Below are 20,019 nucleotides of genomic sequence, written 5' to 3' on the forward strand. Positions count from 1 at the left end.
CAGAGCTGGTTTCATAAGTATCCACTAAGGGGCATCAGAGCTCATTTTGACAGAGTTATGTAATAACTCTCACATATCTTACAGCCTGCTACAGTGCTATTTGCATAATTGTATTTGTGATACAGGGCAGAATCAGCCCCTTTACACGATGTGTAATTAAGGGGACATATTTCCCTTTAATTACCCTTAAAGGTCAAAAGTGTTTCACAGTCAATAGTCTGATCTGTTTGTTCAAACAATGGCAGCATGGCGACATAATTCTGCTGTGAACGTTTCACAGAAACCCCCTTAAATCATACTTTAATGCCTCCAGAACCTTTGGTCTATACAAGGACTATTTTAATTCCAAGCCATTCACAGTGGATAAATAGACAATGGGATTTTTGAATCATCATAGGCCATTTATAATGCTTATAGAGAGACCTACTAATAGGTGAAGAAAGAGCACTTACTGCATCCTGGAACCCGAATAGCACCACCTGTAGTTGGCTGATGGCCGTGCTGTCAAAGTCTAGCTCCAGTTTGAGCTGGGAGAGGGTGTTGGCTATGATCTTCCTGTCCGCCATGCGCACAAAGTCCCCCAGACTGACCACCAGGGTGGAGATATGCTGATGTCTCAACTTGGTGTCGGATGTCTCAGAACCCTGCACGCATAGGGGAGAGGAGGGTGAAGGTAGAGAGAGGAGTGCAGATGATGAGAGGTTTGTTTTACTCTGAGACAGCTTCTAACCTGTTCCCAGATCTGTTCGTGCTGTCTTGCCAACTCCTAGGGTCATTGTCATGCCGAGTGACACGCCAGGGGAAAAAACGAACTGGAACCAGGCCAAACCTTTCCCTGTCCACTACCAGACTAGATGCTAACTGACCTGTTTGAGAGCCTCCACGAGGTTGGCCACCACCTTGTCTCTGTCCTCAGTGAGAATGCGGTGCAGAGTGGCCCTTCTCTCGCTGTCCTTCCTCAGCATGAAGAACCCAGTGTCCTTCTCATCAGGAGACGGAGGAGCACTGTGGTCCTCAAAGTTCTCCACTGGGATACTGGTGGGGAACACAGGTTAGATTAGAGACCTCAGTGACATTTGTTTTAGAACATATTTATATAGGAGAATAATAAAGTTCAAGTTGGTATACCAACGAAATGTTTACTTGCAGGAAGGCACAATTTATAGTCCAATATTTAAATGTGTTTTGGGGAAGGGAGGATTGGGGGGCTAGTGTTTAAAATGGTTCAGTATTTAGTAATAATAAGTTTCCTCCAGATTTGGGTTTTTCCGGCACTGCTTATTGTCAGATTGATTAAGAGGTGTGTTTTTGTGATCTCAAATCCGAAATGAGTAAAGAGACAAATTTAAAATGTTAGCTTCACTGTCCAAACACATACGGTATGGTGCTGACTGTGTGTTGTGTTACCTGAGGAACAGGGAGCGGGTTCCCTTGACGTCCCGATCGCTGTAACACTTGGTGCTGGGCTTGAAGATGAAGGGGTTGGTGTTGAGGTCATTCTCAGGGGAGACGGAGCCGTACTCACTGCTGCTGCTGGTGTCCTCCACCACCACAGGCACTGGCAGGGAGATGCTGCGCAGGTACTCTGGAGGGCACAGAGACAGGTGACGGCACAGTTACACAAAGAAAAGCAGAGCGAACAACTTGTTAAGGACACTACACGGAAATTATATTACAGTACTACTTCTGTGAGGGTGTCATTTCAGGGTAGGGTAGTCAACAGGATAATTGGGTTAGCCTCATGTTGTTGGGCTCAGACTCAGTGTACTCTAAAGAGGATGAAGCACAGACGCACAGATAAACTCACCTGAACCTGCTGGTGTAAGAGCTGAGGAGAAAAACATATATATTTTTTAATTCAATGATAAGTATGGATTGTGCAGAAAAATAAACAGACAAAACGTATCTAAAACAAAGTATCTAGAAGCAATTGTCTATCTATTCAGATATATCTATATTCTACTAACTACTGCACTGATTGACCAGTGAAGCGTTGTCCTAGCTACCTGTGAAGCTGCTCTTGCCCCTCTTCTTGCGGCTGGTGACGGTGAGGAACTCATCCGTGAGCAGGTGCAGGGCGGTGGCCCTCTGGTCGGGATCGGGCTCAAAGCAGCGCAGGATGAAGGCCTTGGCCTCCATGGACATGGAATCTGGGATCTCAGGGTGGATCTTAAACATGCCGACCTGTAGCCAAGATAAAACGCAGCACAGTCATGCTTGAGTTAAGGGCCTAAGCTGCAGCCAAGTCACAGTACAGAACTAAGTCAAGTGACCTAGCCAAGTCATGCTAGATTTAAGGGTCTAACTTGCAGCTTTCGCCAAGATAAAACCCAGTCATGTTAGATCTAAGGGGCCTAACCCGCAGCTACAGCCAAGACAAAACCCAGTCATGTTAGATCTAAGGGCCTAACCCGCAGCTACAGCCAAGACAAAACCCAGTCATGTTAGATCTCAGGGCCTAACCCGCAGCTACAGCCAAGACAAAACCCAGTCATGTTAGATCTAAGGGCCTAACCCGCAGCTACAGCCAAGACAAAACCCAGTCATGTTAGATCTAAGGGCCTAACCTGCAGCTACAGCCAAGACAAAACCCAGTCATGTTAGATCTAAGGGCCTAACCCGCAGCTACAGCCAAGACAAAACCCAGTCATGTTAGATCTCAGGGGCTAACCCGCAGCTACAGCCAAGACAAAACCCAGTCATGTTAGATCTAAGGGCCTAACCTGCAGCTACAGCCAAGACAAAACCCAGTCATGTTAGATCTAAGGGCCTAACCTGCAGCTACAGCCAAGACAAAACCCAGTCATGTTAGATCTAAGGGCCTAACCCGCAGCTACAGCCAAGACAAAACCCAGTCATGTTAGATCTCAGGGGCTAACCCGCAGCTACAGCCAAGACAAAACCCAGTCATGTTAGATCTAAGGGCCTAACCTGCAGCTACAGCCAAGACAAAACCCAGTCATGTTAGATCTAAGGGCCTAACCTGCAGCTACAGCCAAGACAAAACCCAGTCATGTTAGATCTCAGGGCCTAACCTGCAGCTACAGCCAAGACAAAACCCAGTCATGTTAGATCTCAGGGCCTAACCTGCAGCTACAGCCAAGACAAAACCCAGTCATGTTAGATCTAAAGGCCTAACCCGCAGCTACAGCCAAGTCAAAACCCAGTCATGTTAGATCTCAGGGGCTAACCCGCAGCTACAGCCAAGACAAAACCCAGTCATGTTAGATCTCAGGGCCTAACCCGCAGCTACAGCCAAGACAAAACCCAGTCATGTTAGATCTAAGGGCCTAACCCGCAGCTACAGCCAAGACAAAACCCAGTCATGTTAGATCTAAGGGCCTAACCTGCAGCTACAGCCAAGACAAAACCCAGTCATGTTAGATCTAAGGGCCTAACCCGCAGCTACAGCCAAGACAAAACCCAGTCATGTTAGATCTCAGGGGCTAACCCGCAGCTACAGCCAAGACAAAACCCAGTCATGTTAGATCTAAGGGCCTAACCTGCAGCTACAGCCAAGACAAAACCCAGTCATGTTAGATCTCAGGGCCTAACCTGCAGCTACAGCCAAGACAAAACCCAGTCATGTTAGATCTCAGGGCCTAACCCGCAGCTACAGCCAAGACAAAACCCAGTCATGTTAGATCTCAGGGCCTAACCTGCAGCTACAGCCAAGACAAAACCCAGTCATGTTAGATCTAAAGGCCTAACCCGCAGCTACAGCCAAGTCAAAACCCAGTCATGTTAGATCTCAGGGGCTAACCCGCAGCTACAGCCAAGACAAAACCCAGTCATGTTAGATCTCAGGGCCTAACCCGCAGCTACAGCCAAGACAAAACCCAGTCATGTTAGATCTAAGGGCCTAACCCGCAGCTACAGCCAAGACAAAACCCAGTCATGTTAGATCTAAGGGCCTAACCTGCAGCTACAGCCAAGACAAAACCCAGTCATGTTAGATCTAAGGGCCTAACCCGCAGCTACAGCCAAGACAAAACCCAGTCATGTTAGATCTCAGGGGCTAACCCGCAGCTACAGCCAAGACAAAACCCAGTCATGTTAGATCTAAGGGCCTAACCTGCAGCTACAGCCAAGACAAAACCCAGTCATGTTAGATCTCAGGGCCTAACCTGCAGCTACAGCCAAGACAAAACCCAGTCATGTTAGATCTCAGGGCCTAACCCGCAGCTACAGCCAAGACAAAACCCAGTCATGTTAGATCTCAGGGCCTAACCTGCAGCTACAGCCAAGACAAAACCCAGTCATGTTAGATCTCAGGGCCTAACCTGCAGCTACAGCCAAGACAAAACCCAGTCATGTTAGATCTAAAGGCCTAACCCGCAGCTACAGCCAAGACAAAACCCAGTCATGTTAGATCTCAGGGGCTAACCTGCAGCTACAGCCAAGACAAAACCCAGTCATGTTAGATCTAAGGGCCTAACCCGCAGCTACAGCCAAGACAAAACCCAGTCATGTTAGATCTAAGGGCCTAACCCGCAGCTACAGCCAAGACAAAACCCAGTCATGTTAGATCTCAGGGGCTAACCCGCAGCTACAGCCAAGACAAAACCCAGTCATGTTAGATCTAAGGGCCTAACCTGCAGCTACAGCCAAGACAAAACCCAGTCATGTTAGATCTCAGGGCCTAACCTGCAGCTACAGCCAAGACAAAACCCAGTCATGTTAGATCTCAGGGCCTAACCTAAGGGCCTGACTTTAGTTAATGGTGGGGAAACAGATCTCTTCTAACCCATAGCTCTGTGGCGCTGTAACACTATGCAGGTGTGCTCATACCATCACAGTATAGGAGGTCAACGCGAAAGTGAAGGACGAATGCCTTAGCTCGTCTGATAAGAAGCACTCTAGAAATTCCCAACATTGATCTGGAATGTAGGCATGAGATTACCAGTGGAGACATTCCAAAATAATATTCATGTGAGGATTGTTGCCAAACGCTTTCTCACCTGAACAACAGTATAGATGAGAAATTACTCTAAATGGTAGTTTCTCATGTAAGCCATTGCGTAGAAAGATGACAGTGTTAGTGAAAGCATTATTAGCATTACAGATCTATACAATCAGGTACAGAAAAGTTTATAAACACTGGAAAATGCAAGTTAAGACATGTGAACGCACAGCAATTTACTACTGTAATTCAATTAAAATGCATGGAAATGTCCATGCTTCTGGCCTGTATTCAACATGATCTCCATCACAGACCACCCTGTTGGATCATTAGCTTCAGTTTTTAATAGACTACATATGCCCAGACTTTGCCTTTGTGATATTGCTGATGAGGGCAACACTTAAAATTTCCACTTTAGATGAATACAAGTGGAAAAAGCTTGAGGGGGGCTCATTAATGGAACGGAAACTTTAAAACAACACACAAAGGATAGACAGTACTGCACACAAATTATATCTGTAGGTACTATGTCTAACCTCACAGTTGAATAAGCATGTAATCCAATCACTTGCACAAATGTGCCTAGAGGCGCGTAAAGACAGCTATCTATTCCCGCATCTGACTTCACTACTGAGAGAAAAAGGTCAGCAAAACCATAAATCCCAATGAACAACAGAGGTCAATAAACTGAACATTAGTTGACCTCTGAACTCTGACCTTGAACATGGCGGCCTGTGGTTCCCCCAGCTCGTAGAAGGGTGGTTTCCCAGTGGCCATCTCAATGATGGTGCACCCAAGAGACCAGATGTCTGCAGGCTTGCCGTAGCCTCGAGGGCCTTTATCTATGATCTCAGGGGCCATGTACTGTAGAGTCCCTGCAAAACAACAACACACCAAACCGACTGTAAATTATACACATCACATCTGCTAGTTACAAGTTGCATATGTAGAATTTGCATATAAGGTCTGATACAAGCAAATCAGATTTTAGGGAGGGTGAACTTGGGCTCTATAGTAACCATGGATGAAATGAGTCTAATTATAGCTTACTGTAAGAGGAGCTTTTATAGAGCTTTTAAAAGGTACGCTAAGTGCTATGGTGAAAATACACATTGGCGTACAATTTAAATAGGAGAAACTGACTGTACGGTAATGGTTTCAAGATGAAAAGGAGGTGTATTTCTATGCTCCAATCAACAGTCCACTGATCTTAACAAAGAGGCCAAGCTGTGCTACCATTGGCTGCCACAATGTCAACACTGCCATAACCCTGGAACCCTGACCTGACCACTCTGAATAGAAACGGCAGGCTATTCTTTTGCCGCGGGCCTATTTATTCTAGAGTGGATGCGTCAGGGGGCTGGAACGTAACTATAAATAATTTGTAGACTGCAAATTGACCCAAAGAAGCCCAAACAGATATACTGGGGGGGGGGGCTCAGAAGAATTTGGGCACACAAAATAACTAGTTACTTTGGGACAAAACTAAGGTTATTATAAATAGTCAGTGAGATCACTACGTGGATTGAGGGTCCAGCTCATTTTCAAACATTCTGTTCCATCAAGGCATGTTTACAATGTAGGGAGGGGAAGCTTGGTGGTTCTAAACCCAATCAGGCAGATCAGAACAGACCCGTGGTTATAAACCCAGTCAGGGAGACCAGAACATTACAGTTGATGCCAGAAGTTTACACACACTTAGGTTGGAGTCATTAAAACACGGTTTTCAACCACTCCACAAATGTCTTGTTAACAAACTATAGTTTTGGCAAGTCGGTTAGGACATCTACTTTGTGCATGACACAAGTAATTTTTCCAACAATTGTTTACATCACAATTCCAGTGGGTCAGAAGTTAACATACACTAAGTTGACTGTGCCTTTAAACAGCTTTGAAAATTCCAGAAAATTATGTAATTATATAATTAGAAGCTTCTGATAGGCTAATTGACATAATTTGAGTCAATTGGCGGTGTACCTGTGGATGTATGTCAAGGCCTACCTTTAAACTAAGTGCCTCTTTGCTTGACATCATGGGAAAATCAAAAGAAATTAGCCAAGACCTCAACAAGTCTGGTTCATCCTTGGGAGCAATTTCCAAACGGCTGAAAGTACCACGTTCATCTTCACAAACAATAGTACGCAAGTATAAACACCATGGGACCACGCAGCCGTCATACCGCTCAGGAAGGAGACGCGTTCTGTCTCCTAGAGATGAACGTACTTTGGTGCGAAAAGTGCAAATCAATCCCAGAACAACAGGAAAGGACCTTGTGAAGAAACCGGTACAAAAGTATCTATATCCACAGTAAAACGAGTCCTATATCGACATAACCTGAAAGGCCGCTCAGCAAGGAAGAAGCCACTGCTCCAAAACCGCTATTAAAAAGCCAGACTACAGTTTGCAACTGCACATGGGGACAAAGATCGTACTTTTTGGAGAAATGTCCTCTGTTCTGATGAAACAAAAATAGAACTGTTTGGCCATAATGACCATCGTTATGTTTGGAGGATAAAGGGGGAGGCTTGCAAGCCGAAGAGCATCATCCCAACCATGAAGCACGGGTGGTGACAGCATCATGTTGTGGGGGTGCTTTGCTGCAGGAGGGACTTGTGCACTTCAAAAAATAAATGGCATCATGAGGTAGGAAAATTATGTGGATATATTGAAGCATCATCACAAGACATCAGTCAGGAAGTTCAAGCTTGGTCGCAAATGGGTCTTCCAAATGGACAATGACCCCAAGCATACTTCTAAAGTTGTGGCAAAATGGCTTAAGGACAACAAAGTCAAGGTATTGGAGTGGCCATCACAAAGCCCTGACCTCAATCCTATAGAAAATTTGTGGGCAGAACTGAAACAGCGTGTGCGAGCAAGGAGGCCTACAAACCTGACTCAGTTACACCAGCTCTGTCAGGAGGAATGGGACAAAATTCACCCAACTTAATGTGGGAAGCTATTGGAAGGCTACCCGATAAGTTTGACCCAAGTTAAACAATTTAAAGCAACGCTACCAAATACTAATTGAGTGTATGTAAACTTCTGACCCACTGGGAATGTGATGAAAGAAATAAAAGTTGAAATAAATAATTCTCTCTACTATTATTCTGGCATTTCATATTCTTAAAATAAAGTGGTGATCCTAATTGACCTAAGACAGGGAATTTTTTACTAGGATTAAATGTCCGGAATTGTGAAAAACTGAGATTAAATGTATTTGGTTAAGGTGTACGTAAACTTCCGACTTCAACTGTACCAGCGGTTATAAACCCAGTCAGGGAGACCAGAACATACCAGTGAAAGTCTCAGTGCAGGGGTTGATCCCAGCAAGCCGTTTAGAGGTGCCAAAGTCAGATATCTTCAGAACTCCACTATATGTGTTTATTAGCACATTGTCTCCCTGTGGATATAAAGAGAACAGATGGGATGAGAAAAGAGCTCCATTTCAAGTAAGATCTATTCCTTAACCTTAACCCAAATGACTATGATATCAGCCTGGTAATCTAAGGTATTTCTTAGAAGGCAATCAGCAACAGTTGTTACAGTGGGCCATATTCACCACCTCCAATCCAAAACAAGTTTATTAGCATTGACGTGAATGGCCGTTGAGGTGATTTTATGAGATACTATTGTTAAATGAGGCAGAATTTAGAGGCCTATCTTGTCCTGGGTGTAGGAGGAAGAGTATGCTAACCTAAATGACTTGCTCTATTATGGGATGGGAGTGGGCTCAGTGGGTTTTTATTATGACTGAGACGGAGTTATGTCACATTAACCTTCCTGTAGGATGATAAGGGGAAGTCTTTATGATAGTGCCAGGCGCCACTTACAAATCAAATAATTTATGTACCCCTGACATGAATGTGGCCTCCCTATTGGCCAGGTGAATACTATACAATGGCCAATCAAAGCATTTGAAATAGAGCAGTGGAAGAGGAAAAAGCCAAGGCTCCACCTTGATGTCTCTGTGAGCGATCTGGTTGTCATGGAGATATTTGAGCCCCTCCAGGATCTGTCTGGTGTAGAAGCCGATGGTGGGTTCGTTATTCTTCAGAGGGCCCCATTTAGACCTCAGCAGGGCAGACAGGCTTCCTGGATACAAACCACAGGCCAAAGTACAATACATATTAATACATTCTGCTTTACTATCAGCAGGACAGGAGTGTATTCAGTCCATTACATAACTCAGATAACATACACTCACAGGATAGGTTTATTAGGTACACCACCCCGTTCACGAAAATGGTTAGCTCCTACAGTCAGGTGGTTGTGGCTTGCTACACAAAGCAGGCAGATGGGCATCAAGGCATTCAGTTACTGTTCGACTGAACGTTACAATGGGCAAAACGAGTGACCGAAGTGACTTTGAGCGTGGTATGGTCGACGGTACCAGGTTTGCCGGATCCAGTATTTCAGAAACGTCCGCCTTCCTGGGATTTTCACGCACGACGGTGTCTAACGATTCCCGAAAATGGTGTGACATACAAAAAACATCCAGTCAGCGACAGTCTTGTGGGCGAAAACAGCTCGTTGATGAGAGAGGTCGAAGGAGAATGGCAAGAATCGTGCAAGCTAACAGGCAGGACCCAACGAGACTAATGATGGCGCAGAACAACAGTGGTGTGCAGAATGGCATCTTGGAATGCACAACTTCTTCTCCTATGAGCTAAAAACAAGAACAAGCGGCTCTAGTAGGCACGCGGTCACCAACACTGGACAATTGAGGAATGGAAAAATATTGCCTGGCCGACTAATCCCGATTCCTGTTGCGTCATGCTGATGGCAGAGTCAGGATTTGGTGTAAGCAGCACGAGTCCATGGACCCATCCTGCCTGGTGTCAACGGTACAGGCTGGTGGCGGGGGTGTACCGTCGTCCAATCTGCAGCAACTGCGGGATGCCATCGCGTCAGCATGGACCAACATCCCTGTGGAACGTTTCCAACTTGTAGAATCCATACCCTGAAGAATTCAGGCTGTTCAGGAAGCAAAGGGGGGTCTGACCCGGTACCAGATGGGTGTACCTAATAAAATGTGTATACGTGTTTGTATTTGCCCTCTTACCTCCGGGAACCTGCTCCATGAAGATCTTGATAAAACCATTCTCGCTGATGGAGCCCAAGTACTGCACAATGTTCTTGTGCTTCAGGTGTTTGTGAAGGGCAATCTCCTCGTGGAGGGGCTGAGAATACCTAGGACAGAATAGATGAAACATCCACTGTTACATCTAATAAGGAAAAAGGACAGGATGTCTTCTCTCTCTCTCGTTCAAAAAAAAAAAAAAAAAAAAAGTCCAGAGCACTTTGAAACAGGAAATTGCACTGTTGCACTTAGTAGCTTGCAGTAACCTATCACGGAGAGAGATGTCAGAGGGACTCAGTCTCAGTCCAGTACACCATGGTCAGAGGACAAGGAACACAACGACACACACCAGCTGGCTACATATGAAAAGTCACTCTCCAGCAATCTTCTTCTAGAGATAAATGTTCAAACTGAACACCATCAATAATAAGACTAAATACATTCTCCCTCAATCACACGGTTGGCTATTCTAGTGAATCAGACACTTATTCAATGTTTCCCCCGCCCCCCGAGAGGATACTTCAGAGTTGCTTCTAAGTGATTCAGAATAATTCTTGACACCTTTGAGTTTTCCCATGATAGCCCTCTAATGACTTGTGATGTGATGAGTGGAACAATGTATGGCAGAGGAATCATCTGGGCTGATTGGGCTCTGAAGGAGTCCCATAATAAAACAGGAATAGGTGGAACAATGAGCAGACCAGTGATGGAAGGCAGCGCAAGTACTTGGTACACTAGTTGCTAGGCGACTCTTTCCCCCCCAATTATTTTCATTGTCCAGTCACTCGATCAGGTGTACGGTATATATATATATAACACTTTGGTGTGCCAGAGAAAGGACACACAACAGGAACACAGAGCTAACACAGTCGACGACTTAAACAAGCGTTTTGGTGTCCCTTCGATCTGCCAATCAAATGATCACTCTCAGGAAACCCCCTTGGTTGTTGTGCTCTGAATAACCAATCACTCCCTTTAAATAACGACACAGGGACCTGTTGCAATTCAGCCTTCCATTAGCAAAGGGCCTCTTAAAAGACTGCAAAAGTGTCATGGATGCTTATTATGTCAACTATAGTAGCCGGTGCAATGACAATACGCGTAAGGGGGAATAGTAGAAGCTGAGGATTTGTGCTAGGGTCTTTTTGTGGAAAATTTCAACTTAACATGTTCACCTACCTGCTGTCTCTCTCCGGTATCTCCTTGATGGCCAGCCGCACCTGGTTGCTAAGGTCCCGGCCTGCGTACACCACTCCAAATGTGCCTTTTCCCAGAACCACCCTCTCCCCGAGCTCATCATACTCATAGTCGTACTAAGGAGGAAATGATTTTAAAGATGACATTTTGTTGCATGTTAACTTCAAGGGCCATAACGATAGAGTTACAACAGGGATATAGGTCCATCTTAGAGCAGGTGAGCCATAAGGTGAGAGTGGCGGATGGGTATCAACTAAGCAAAGGGCAATGTGAGCTTTGCAAGGTGTGGCATAGATCAAACAGGGCTCAAAAACAATTTGTGGCACCATGCTTGTGTTTGACAAGAAGTCTTTGGGTAATTATTCACAGACAATTATTTCCCCCCGCCTCACCAGGAGGAGCAGGTGCTTTTCCTACTCTACACTATTGGTTTCCATTGCAAAACATACAATGAACAGCATGACCCATTTCCACACTGTACATTGCCTCAATCTGGTTTGATATAGAATTTGGAAAACAATCGGAGAGACAATTGCTGCTGCCTACACCCTACACATTCTGGAAATCAGGTTAATCCTGTTGGAGACAACATACAATGAAAATATCCCTCTCCTCCCTCACCTCTAGGGCGTCAGCGTCACACTCCCCCTCTTCGGAGCCTTTCCATGTTTCTTCTGCGATGCTGTTGACCAGATCACAGAACCTGCAACACACAGATCACCCCAGATGACCTTTACCACACTTACAAATACGTCACAGGAGTAGTTGTGAAAGAACACTAAGCCCAGGCACCCTTTCATACACTCTCAGCGTGAAAACTCAATGGGAGAAAGCTCAAATCACACCAGCACTGACTCACTGAATCACACTGTGGAGCTAATAAGACTGGCTGCCTGTGCTTTGGTTCTTCTCCGTGTAAATCTCTACAGTACAGTCACTGCCTTGGACAGCGGCTCACATGCTGGTGAGATGGAGTGGTCACGGCACAGACAGTAGAGTGACAGACCTTTTGCAGTGCATCTCTGTGCAGAAATAGATCTGGAAGTCCTCAGAGTTGTTTAGCACGTACAGGAAGGAACTGCGCTCGTCAAACTTGGAAATGCTGAGGAAGAGGAGTTGACAGTTAGAGACGAGATGGGGGAATTCACCTGACATAGGACACTGGCATAGACTGGATGTCTGAGCATAGCCATCTGAGAAATCACCCCAGTTGTAGGTAACTACAGAAGCTTTTTATTTTCACCAGAGCTGTAAAAGTCTTTAACCACCAAACATTCTTCTTCATTCAAACACATAAAACAAGTTACAGTAACTCGGACGGAATGAGCATAACTCAGAGCGTTCCTTCCCACACACACATACACCCTGTTGAGTCTCCACCAGTGTTCAGCGGAGTGAACAGGGATTCTAAGCCAGCTAACCGAGGCGAGGGCTGAGCAGAGTGGAGCAGAGCACAGAATGAGTGGTTGTATTCAGCCCACCATGGCACACTGTTGCATCAGAGGGAACTGCCATTGTCTCCTAGTCCACTGGAGGGGGAGTGGGCACCGAGTAAGATACGTTCCCTAGCAACATCTCACAGAGGCCCTCTAGAGTGGAAGATCATTCGGCCTGTCAGTCTGCCACTGAATTATTTTGTGGAGAGGGAGTCAGGGAGGGTGGAGGAGGGAGAGTCACGGAGGGACCGCCACAAAATCATTTGTTATGTTGGCGGCATATGGGAAAGAGGAGGAGAGTAGCGAGCAGTGACTTCACTGTCCATATTTTACAATGAGTGTGTAGATCAGGACAGCTGTGAGATCACCAACCTGACACCCCGTACTGACATGGCGCTGAAGTTCCACTCATGGACCCCCCTGTTCTGTTAGAGAGATCAGAAAAACATGAACCTCAGAAAATATGACAAGGACTGACACCTGAAAATGTAACTCTGATGACCTGGCAAAATGTGTCAGTTCAGAGAAAGAGAGAGACATACTTAGTTTATGAGACTCTTTCCAGTGGAAGAAAAACCACAAAGCAAAGGCACGAGGCAGTTGTCACACAGTCTTCCTGTGGTCAGTAACTTACCTTGTCATCAGGAGCAACATGCCAGATGGAGACAGTGTTCTCCTCCACATCGTTGTTTATGGACAAGTACGAAGGCTGATAGACTTTCGTGGGCTCCAGTATCAACACCTGGAAAAGAGGACAACCAATATCACCTCGAGATCAGAGAAGTAAACAGTCTAGGAACACTGCCTCAGTTGGTGCCATTGCATTGGTTTATGTGTGTACAGTATATGTCGAACTGTCAAGTTCAAGTCTAAACAGTGAAGAATGCCAGGAAGGAAGAGCGAGCATGGGGCTCAGTGGCAGTCACATCAGGGAGACATACTGGGAAGCGGACAGATGAGACGTCTTTCTTTGTGGCCTCCACCAGGAAGTCCATCCAGAAGTCCACCAGTTCCTGCTTGGGCGGTGGCTGCTCCACAGAGGGCTTTTTGAAATGCTGGTAAATCAGGATGGTCTCCACGAGAGAGCTCAGATACCTGGGGTGCAGTCAACACAAACGTTAGCTTGAAATATACATTTTAAAGGCCATTGACCGCAGAAAAAGAAAATGCACTTAAAACAGATTAAAATCTGTTTGAATACGTTGTCAAAATCTTGAGCTTGAAAGAATAGGGTCGACACATGACTGAAACCGCATGACTGAAACTGAAGGATCTCAGATCGATTGTCTGCGGGGCAAAGTTAAACTGCCCTTTCATGTCAGACAGTTATGAACATACTTTTATGGGAAAGAGGGTCATTTTGTACATGTATTAAACTTTGAGTTTGACCAATTCCAGTCAATTTCAATATTTGAAATACATTTTAAAATAAATAAAAATGACCACAAAAAAATCATCCATATATCCACCCCTGTGACTACAAAAAAATAAATGACATTTAAATTGTGCAAAGTAGGTTTAAATAAGTTGTCTACACCGAGTGTACAAAACATGAATAACACCTTCCTAATATTGCCCTCAGAACAGCCTCAATTTGTTGGGGCATGGACTCTACAAGGTGTTGAAAGCGTTCCACAGGGATGCTGGCCCATGTTGACTTGAATGTTACCCACAGTTGTGTCAAGTTGGCTGTATGTCCTTTGGGTGTTGGGCCATTCTTGATACACATGGGAAACTGCTGAGCATGAAAAACCCAGCAGCGTTGCCGTTCTAGACACAAACTGGTGAACCTGGCACCTACTACCATACCCCGTTCAAAGGCACTTAAATATTTTGTCTTGCCCATTCACCCTCTGAATGGCACACGTACACAATCCATGTCTCATTGTCTAAAGGCTTAAAAATCTGTCTTTAACCGGTCTCCCCTTTATCTACACGGATTGAAGTGGATTTAACAAGTGACATCAATAAGGGACCATAGCTTTCACCTGGATTCACCAGGTTAGTCTATGTCATGGAAAGAGCAGGTTCTGTACACTCAGTGTATACAGTGCCTTCGGAAAGTTTTCAAGTCCCCTTGACTTTTTCCACATTTTGTTACGTTACAGCCTTATTCAAAAATGTATTAAATAAAAATAATAAGACTCTAAATTGAGCTCAGGTGCATCCTGTTTCCATTGATCATCATTGAGATGTTTCTACAACTTGATTGGAGTCCACCTGTGGTAAATGCAATGATTGGACATGATTTGGAAAGGCACATACCTGTCTATATTAGGTCCCACTGTGTTGAGGCACAGAACCTGGGGAAGGGTACTGAAAAAATTCTGCAGCCTTGAAGGTCCCCAAGAACACAGTGGCCTCTATCATTCTTAAATGGAAGAAGTTTGAAACCACCAAGACTCTTCCTGGAGCTGTCCGTCCGGCCAAACTGAGCAATCTGGGTAGAAGGGTCTTGGTCAGGGAGGTGATCAAGATCCCAATGGTCACTCTGACATAGCTCTAGAGTTCCTCTGTGAAGATGGGAGAAACTTCCAGAAGGACAACCATCTCTGCAGCACACCACCAATCAGGCCTTTATGGTTGAGTGGCCAGACGGAAGCCACTCCTCAGTAAAAGGCACATGACAGCCCGCTTGGAGTTTGCCTAAACTCTCAGACCATGAGAATCAAGATTCTGAAACCAAGATTGAACTCTTTGACCTGAATACCAAGTGTCTGGTGTGGAGGAAACCTGGCACCGTCCCTACGGTGAAGCATGGTGGTGGCAGCATCATGCTGTGGGGGTGTTTTTCAGCGGCAGAGACTGAGAGACAAGTCAGGATCATGGCAAAGATGAACAGAACAAAATGCAGAGAGATACTTGATGAAAACCTGCTTCAGAGCGCTCAGGACCTCAGACTGGTGCAAAGGTTCACTTTCCAACAGGACAACGACCCTAAGCACACAGCCAAGAAAATGCAGGAGTGGCTTCTGGGACAAGTCTCTGAATGTCCTTCAGTGGCCCAGTTAGAGCCCAGACTTGAACCCAATCAAACATCTTTGGAGAGACCTGATAATAGCTGTGCACCAACACTCCCCATACAACCTGACAGAGCTTGAGAGGATCTGCAAAGAGGATTGTGAGAAACTCCCCCAAATACAGGTGTACCAATCCTGCAGCGTCATACCCAAGAAGACTCAAGGCTGTAATCGCTGCCAAAGGTGTTTCAACAAAGTACTGAGTAAAGGGTCTGAATACTTTTGTAAATGTGATATCTTTTTTTTTTTTTCATACATTTGCAAACATTTCTAAAACCTGTTTTTGCTTTGTCTTTTTGGGGGTTTTTGTGTGTAGATTATTGAGGGGAAAAAATAATTTAACACATTTTAGAAAAAGTCAAGGGGTCTGAATACTTTCCCGAATGAACTGTATGTTGATCTTTACATAAAAAATGTTAAAAAAATAAAAACAGCACCCTCCCTCACCAGACGGGGGCCTTGAGTTTGAAGAGCTTCTCTGAGGCCTGTACGACCCTAGTGTTGTCACAGGCCAGGATGCTAGCCCCCAGGAAGAAGCCCACGTCCCAGTAGCTCTGCAGCTTGTCCAGGCTTCCCTTCTTCCCCAGGAGGCTGCTCAGCTTCACTCCTGGAAAGGAGAACAAGGTCGGGTTAGGGAAATATTACAATAGTATTTTAAAAAGATACTGCACACTGTTGAATGCTCCCATAGTTTTATTGTTCAAGGTCTTTCTAAAGGTACATAATTTGCCATATCTTATGTGCTTTATATACTGTGCGTTATTTCAAGGGTTTGGGAATAGGCTGGGGCACTGTATACCCCAGTAGCCTACTCTTATGTTAGGCATTTCACCTGAAATGCAGCTTGGAGGATCTCAATGTCCTCTTTGGATACGTTTTAACATCTAATGTAGTTGGTTGCCATGTTGCTACTTTATTGCAGAGTGATAATGGAACATGGCTGTTTTTGGCCTCGCTGAGGCAAGCTGCCACTACATGTCCTACTCATGTAGCCCAGGGCAGCGCAGAGTAGAGGAGGGCAGGTAAGGGGCTAAGGACTGGGAAGGGGGCCCACGGCTGATTCCCAGGCCTGTCTGTCTTGTTTCTCACATTCCTGAGTTTCTTTCTGAGCCTCAGATCTCACAGCAAACACAGAGGATTGGGAGCCAAACAGCACAAAACACCCTTGCAAAAAAAAACACACAAAACAAAAAAGGAAACGTAATGGAAAGCAAAACAAATGGAAACGTCATTGTTTACGTAAAATCGGATGTTTCATATTAACCCCCGCAGTACAGTAGCAGGCTCTCCGTTCACACCCAGACTACCTTTGATGGGAGTGTCTCATCATAAGCAGTTCGTTTGAATGAGCAGTATCTGTCACATGAGTTGATATTGATCTCACGCTTTATGACACGAGGGTAACCGCAGTGCAGTGGGAATGCAGATCAGTAACTTCATTATTCTTAGTCACCAGCAGCTCTACTGAAAAACAGAGTAGCGAGCTAATTCCAAAGCACCATCAGGCAGCTCAAGGCCAAACAGATATCAAGGAGAATAAAGTGTTAGCTACTTACCGACTTTGCGGAGCTCAAAGGAGGCGTCAAACTGGTGTCCCGCTGCCAGGAGTAGAACGGCGTAGTTGATGCCAGAGTGTAGTGTCGGCTCGGACTCAAACCCCTTTTTAAACCTGAGAGGAAGGACAGAGAGGCCAATATTACACCCAATGCTTCATTTATAAATCTAACTTGATGTTCCTACAGTCATTTCTGATGTGTCCTTGGTGAGAACTTTATAGTCTTTATCACTTCCTCCCTACTTTTGTAAAAAAGCATCCAGAAATAACTACAGCATTATTGAGCAGGGTGCACAGAGGAACCACTTATAGCACAAAGCTTGAGTCTCACAGATAAAAACCTAATTTACTTCGTGAGCAATCTGTTCCACTGAGGGAATGAGTGTGAATAACATGAGAAGGCTCTCCAAAGATGTCGTCTGGGTTGGAACAGAGGACAAGGACAGGCCAAGTTATTCAAACGAGATGCCATGAATCAGCTCGATGAGAGACATAACCATTCCAGGAAGACTGCAGTTATCTTTAGAATATCAGAATGCACCTGCAGGCTCTTTGCTCCGAGTCAGATGACACTGCTGTTCGTTAGCTGTAGTTGAGAGGTAGAAGACCTCTCTATCTCTACTCCTCTAGCTGGTGAGGAGTGGTTGGTAATTACCCTCATCAGTAGCCAGTCTCTCTCTCTCTCTCTCACTCACTCACTCACTCACTCACTCACTCACTCACTCACTCACTCACTCACTCACTCACTCACTCACTCACTCACTCACCAGGCTGTGCCACTGTCCCTGCTCTTGGTATCAGTGAAGTGGGACTCTAGGAACATGTCCTTGTAGATGCGTCCCACCAGGCAGTAGATGTCTGAGGCCACCTGGTTGTCAGACTCCACCAGGGGCAGCATAATGTCCAGGGCCTTCTGACGGTCCCCCGGGAGGTTCCTCCTGAATAACACAGAAGAGGGAATAACCAATAACCAAAGACGGTGAGTCTCAAATGGCACCCTATTTCCTTTCTAGTGCACTGCTTTTGAACAGGGTGTAGTGGACTACAATAATTATTCATACCCCTTGATTGATTCCACATTTTGTGTTACATACAGCCTGATTTCAAAATAAATTAAAAATCTCACCCATTTACACACAATACCCCATAATGACAAAATGAAAGTGAATTTTGCAAATGCATTGAAAATGAAATACAGAAATATCTAATTTACAAAAGTATGTGGACACCCCTTCAAATTTGTGGTGTATAGAATTCAAGGTGTATAAAATTGAGCACACAGACATGCAATCTCCATTGACAAACATTGGCAGTAGAATGGCCTTACTGAAGAGCTCAGTGACATTCAATATGGCACCGTCATAGGATACCACCTTTCCAGCAAGTCCGTTTGTACAATTTCTGCCCTGCTAGAGCTGTCCCGGTCAACTGTAAGTGCTGTTATTGTGAAGTGGAAATGTCTAGGAGGAACAACGGCTCAGCCACAAATTGGTAGGCCACACAAGCTCACAGAACGGGACCGCTGAGTACTGAGGCGCATAAAAATTGTCTGTCCTCGGTTGCAACACTCACTACTGAGTGTTTCAAACTGCCTCTGGAAGCAGTTATGGTCTGGGGCTGTTTTTCATGGTTTGGGCTAGGCCCCTTAGTTCCAGTGCTAGGGAAATCTACAGCATACACTGATATTCTAGACAATTCGGTGCTTCCAACTGTGGCAATGCATGACATTGCCCCCGAGCACAAAGCGAGGTCCATACAGAAATGGTTTGCCGCCTCCCAAGTGGCGTCACTACAGCACAATTGACTCAGCGTCGTCCGGGTTAGCGGCCCACTAACGGCCCACTAACAAGGACTGAGCCCTCTCCTTCACAGTGGCCAACGTGAGTAAAACATTTAAACGTGTTAACCCTCGCAAGGCTGCTGGCCCAGACGGCATCCCTAGCCGTGTCCTCAGAGCATGCTCAGACCAGCTGGCTGGTGTGTTTACGGACATATTAAATCGCTCCCTATCCCAGTCTGTTGTCACCCTAGACCCACTTCCGTTTGCATACCGCCCCAACAGGTCCACAGACAATGCAATCGCTATCACACTGCACACTGCCCTATCCCATTTGGACAAGAGGAATACCTATGTAAAAATGCTGTTCATTGACTACAGCTCAGCATTCAACACCATAGTACCCTCAGAGCTCATCATCAAGCTGGAGGCCCTGGGTCTCAACCCCACCCTGTGCAATTGGGTCCTGGACTTTCTGACGGGCCGCCCCCCAGGTGGTGAAGGTAGGAAACAACATCTCCACTTCCCTGACCTTAAGTACCTCGGTACACATCACAGACAAACTGAAATGGTCCACCCACACAGACAGTGTTGTGAAGAAGGCGCAACAGCACCTAATCAACCTCAGGAGGCTGAAGAAATTTGGCCTATCACCCAAAATCCTGACAAACTTTTACAGATGCACAATCGAGATCATCCTGTCGGGCTGGAATCACAGCCTGGTACGGGAACTGCACCGCCCTCAACCGCAAGGCTCTCCAGAGGGTAGTGCGGTCTGCACAATGCATCACTGGGGGCAAACTACCTGCCCTCCATGACACCTACAGCACCCAATGTCACAGGAAGGCCAAAAAGATCATCAAGGACAACAACCATGTTGACACCTGTATCTTTGTAGTGACTGGGTGTATTGATACACCATCCAAAGTGTAATTAAAAACTTCACCATGCTGAAAAGGAATATCAATGTCTGTTTTCTTTTCTTGACCTCCCTGGTCATTGTAGTTGAATCTATGTTTGAAATGAACTGCTCGACTAAGGGACCTTACAG

The 20,019-nt window shown here is 45.5% G+C and overlaps 1 protein-coding gene across 1 annotated transcript in view; it reads right to left on the minus strand.

The window, feature by feature from the left end:
• The window catches only part of LOC139407072 (mitogen-activated protein kinase kinase kinase 5-like), a 63,215-nt gene that overhangs the window by 12,837 nt on the left and 30,359 nt on the right, over positions 1-20,019 (minus strand). The window contains exons 7-24 of the mRNA XM_071150410.1: positions 17,959-18,129; positions 17,193-17,305; positions 16,084-16,243; positions 13,558-13,711; positions 13,251-13,358; positions 12,989-13,041; positions 12,187-12,282; positions 11,802-11,883; positions 11,163-11,296; positions 9,966-10,093; positions 8,859-8,995; positions 8,198-8,303; positions 5,621-5,778; positions 2,007-2,184; positions 1,808-1,828; positions 1,408-1,585; positions 867-1,035; positions 453-644 (exon numbers count right to left, since the gene is read on the minus strand). Coding sequence (XP_071006511.1) covers positions 453-644; positions 867-1,035; positions 1,408-1,585; positions 1,808-1,828; positions 2,007-2,184; positions 5,621-5,778; positions 8,198-8,303; positions 8,859-8,995; positions 9,966-10,093; positions 11,163-11,296; positions 11,802-11,883; positions 12,187-12,282; positions 12,989-13,041; positions 13,251-13,358; positions 13,558-13,711; positions 16,084-16,243; positions 17,193-17,305; positions 17,959-18,129 — 2,338 coding nt within the window. The remainder of the gene's footprint in view (positions 1-452; positions 645-866; positions 1,036-1,407; positions 1,586-1,807; positions 1,829-2,006; positions 2,185-5,620; positions 5,779-8,197; positions 8,304-8,858; positions 8,996-9,965; positions 10,094-11,162; positions 11,297-11,801; positions 11,884-12,186; positions 12,283-12,988; positions 13,042-13,250; positions 13,359-13,557; positions 13,712-16,083; positions 16,244-17,192; positions 17,306-17,958; positions 18,130-20,019) is intronic.

The sequence above is a fragment of the Oncorhynchus clarkii genome, chromosome 4, assembly GCF_045791955.1.
Source record: "Oncorhynchus clarkii lewisi isolate Uvic-CL-2024 chromosome 4, UVic_Ocla_1.0, whole genome shotgun sequence".
NCBI classification, from domain to species: domain Eukaryota; kingdom Metazoa; phylum Chordata; class Actinopteri; order Salmoniformes; family Salmonidae; genus Oncorhynchus; species Oncorhynchus clarkii.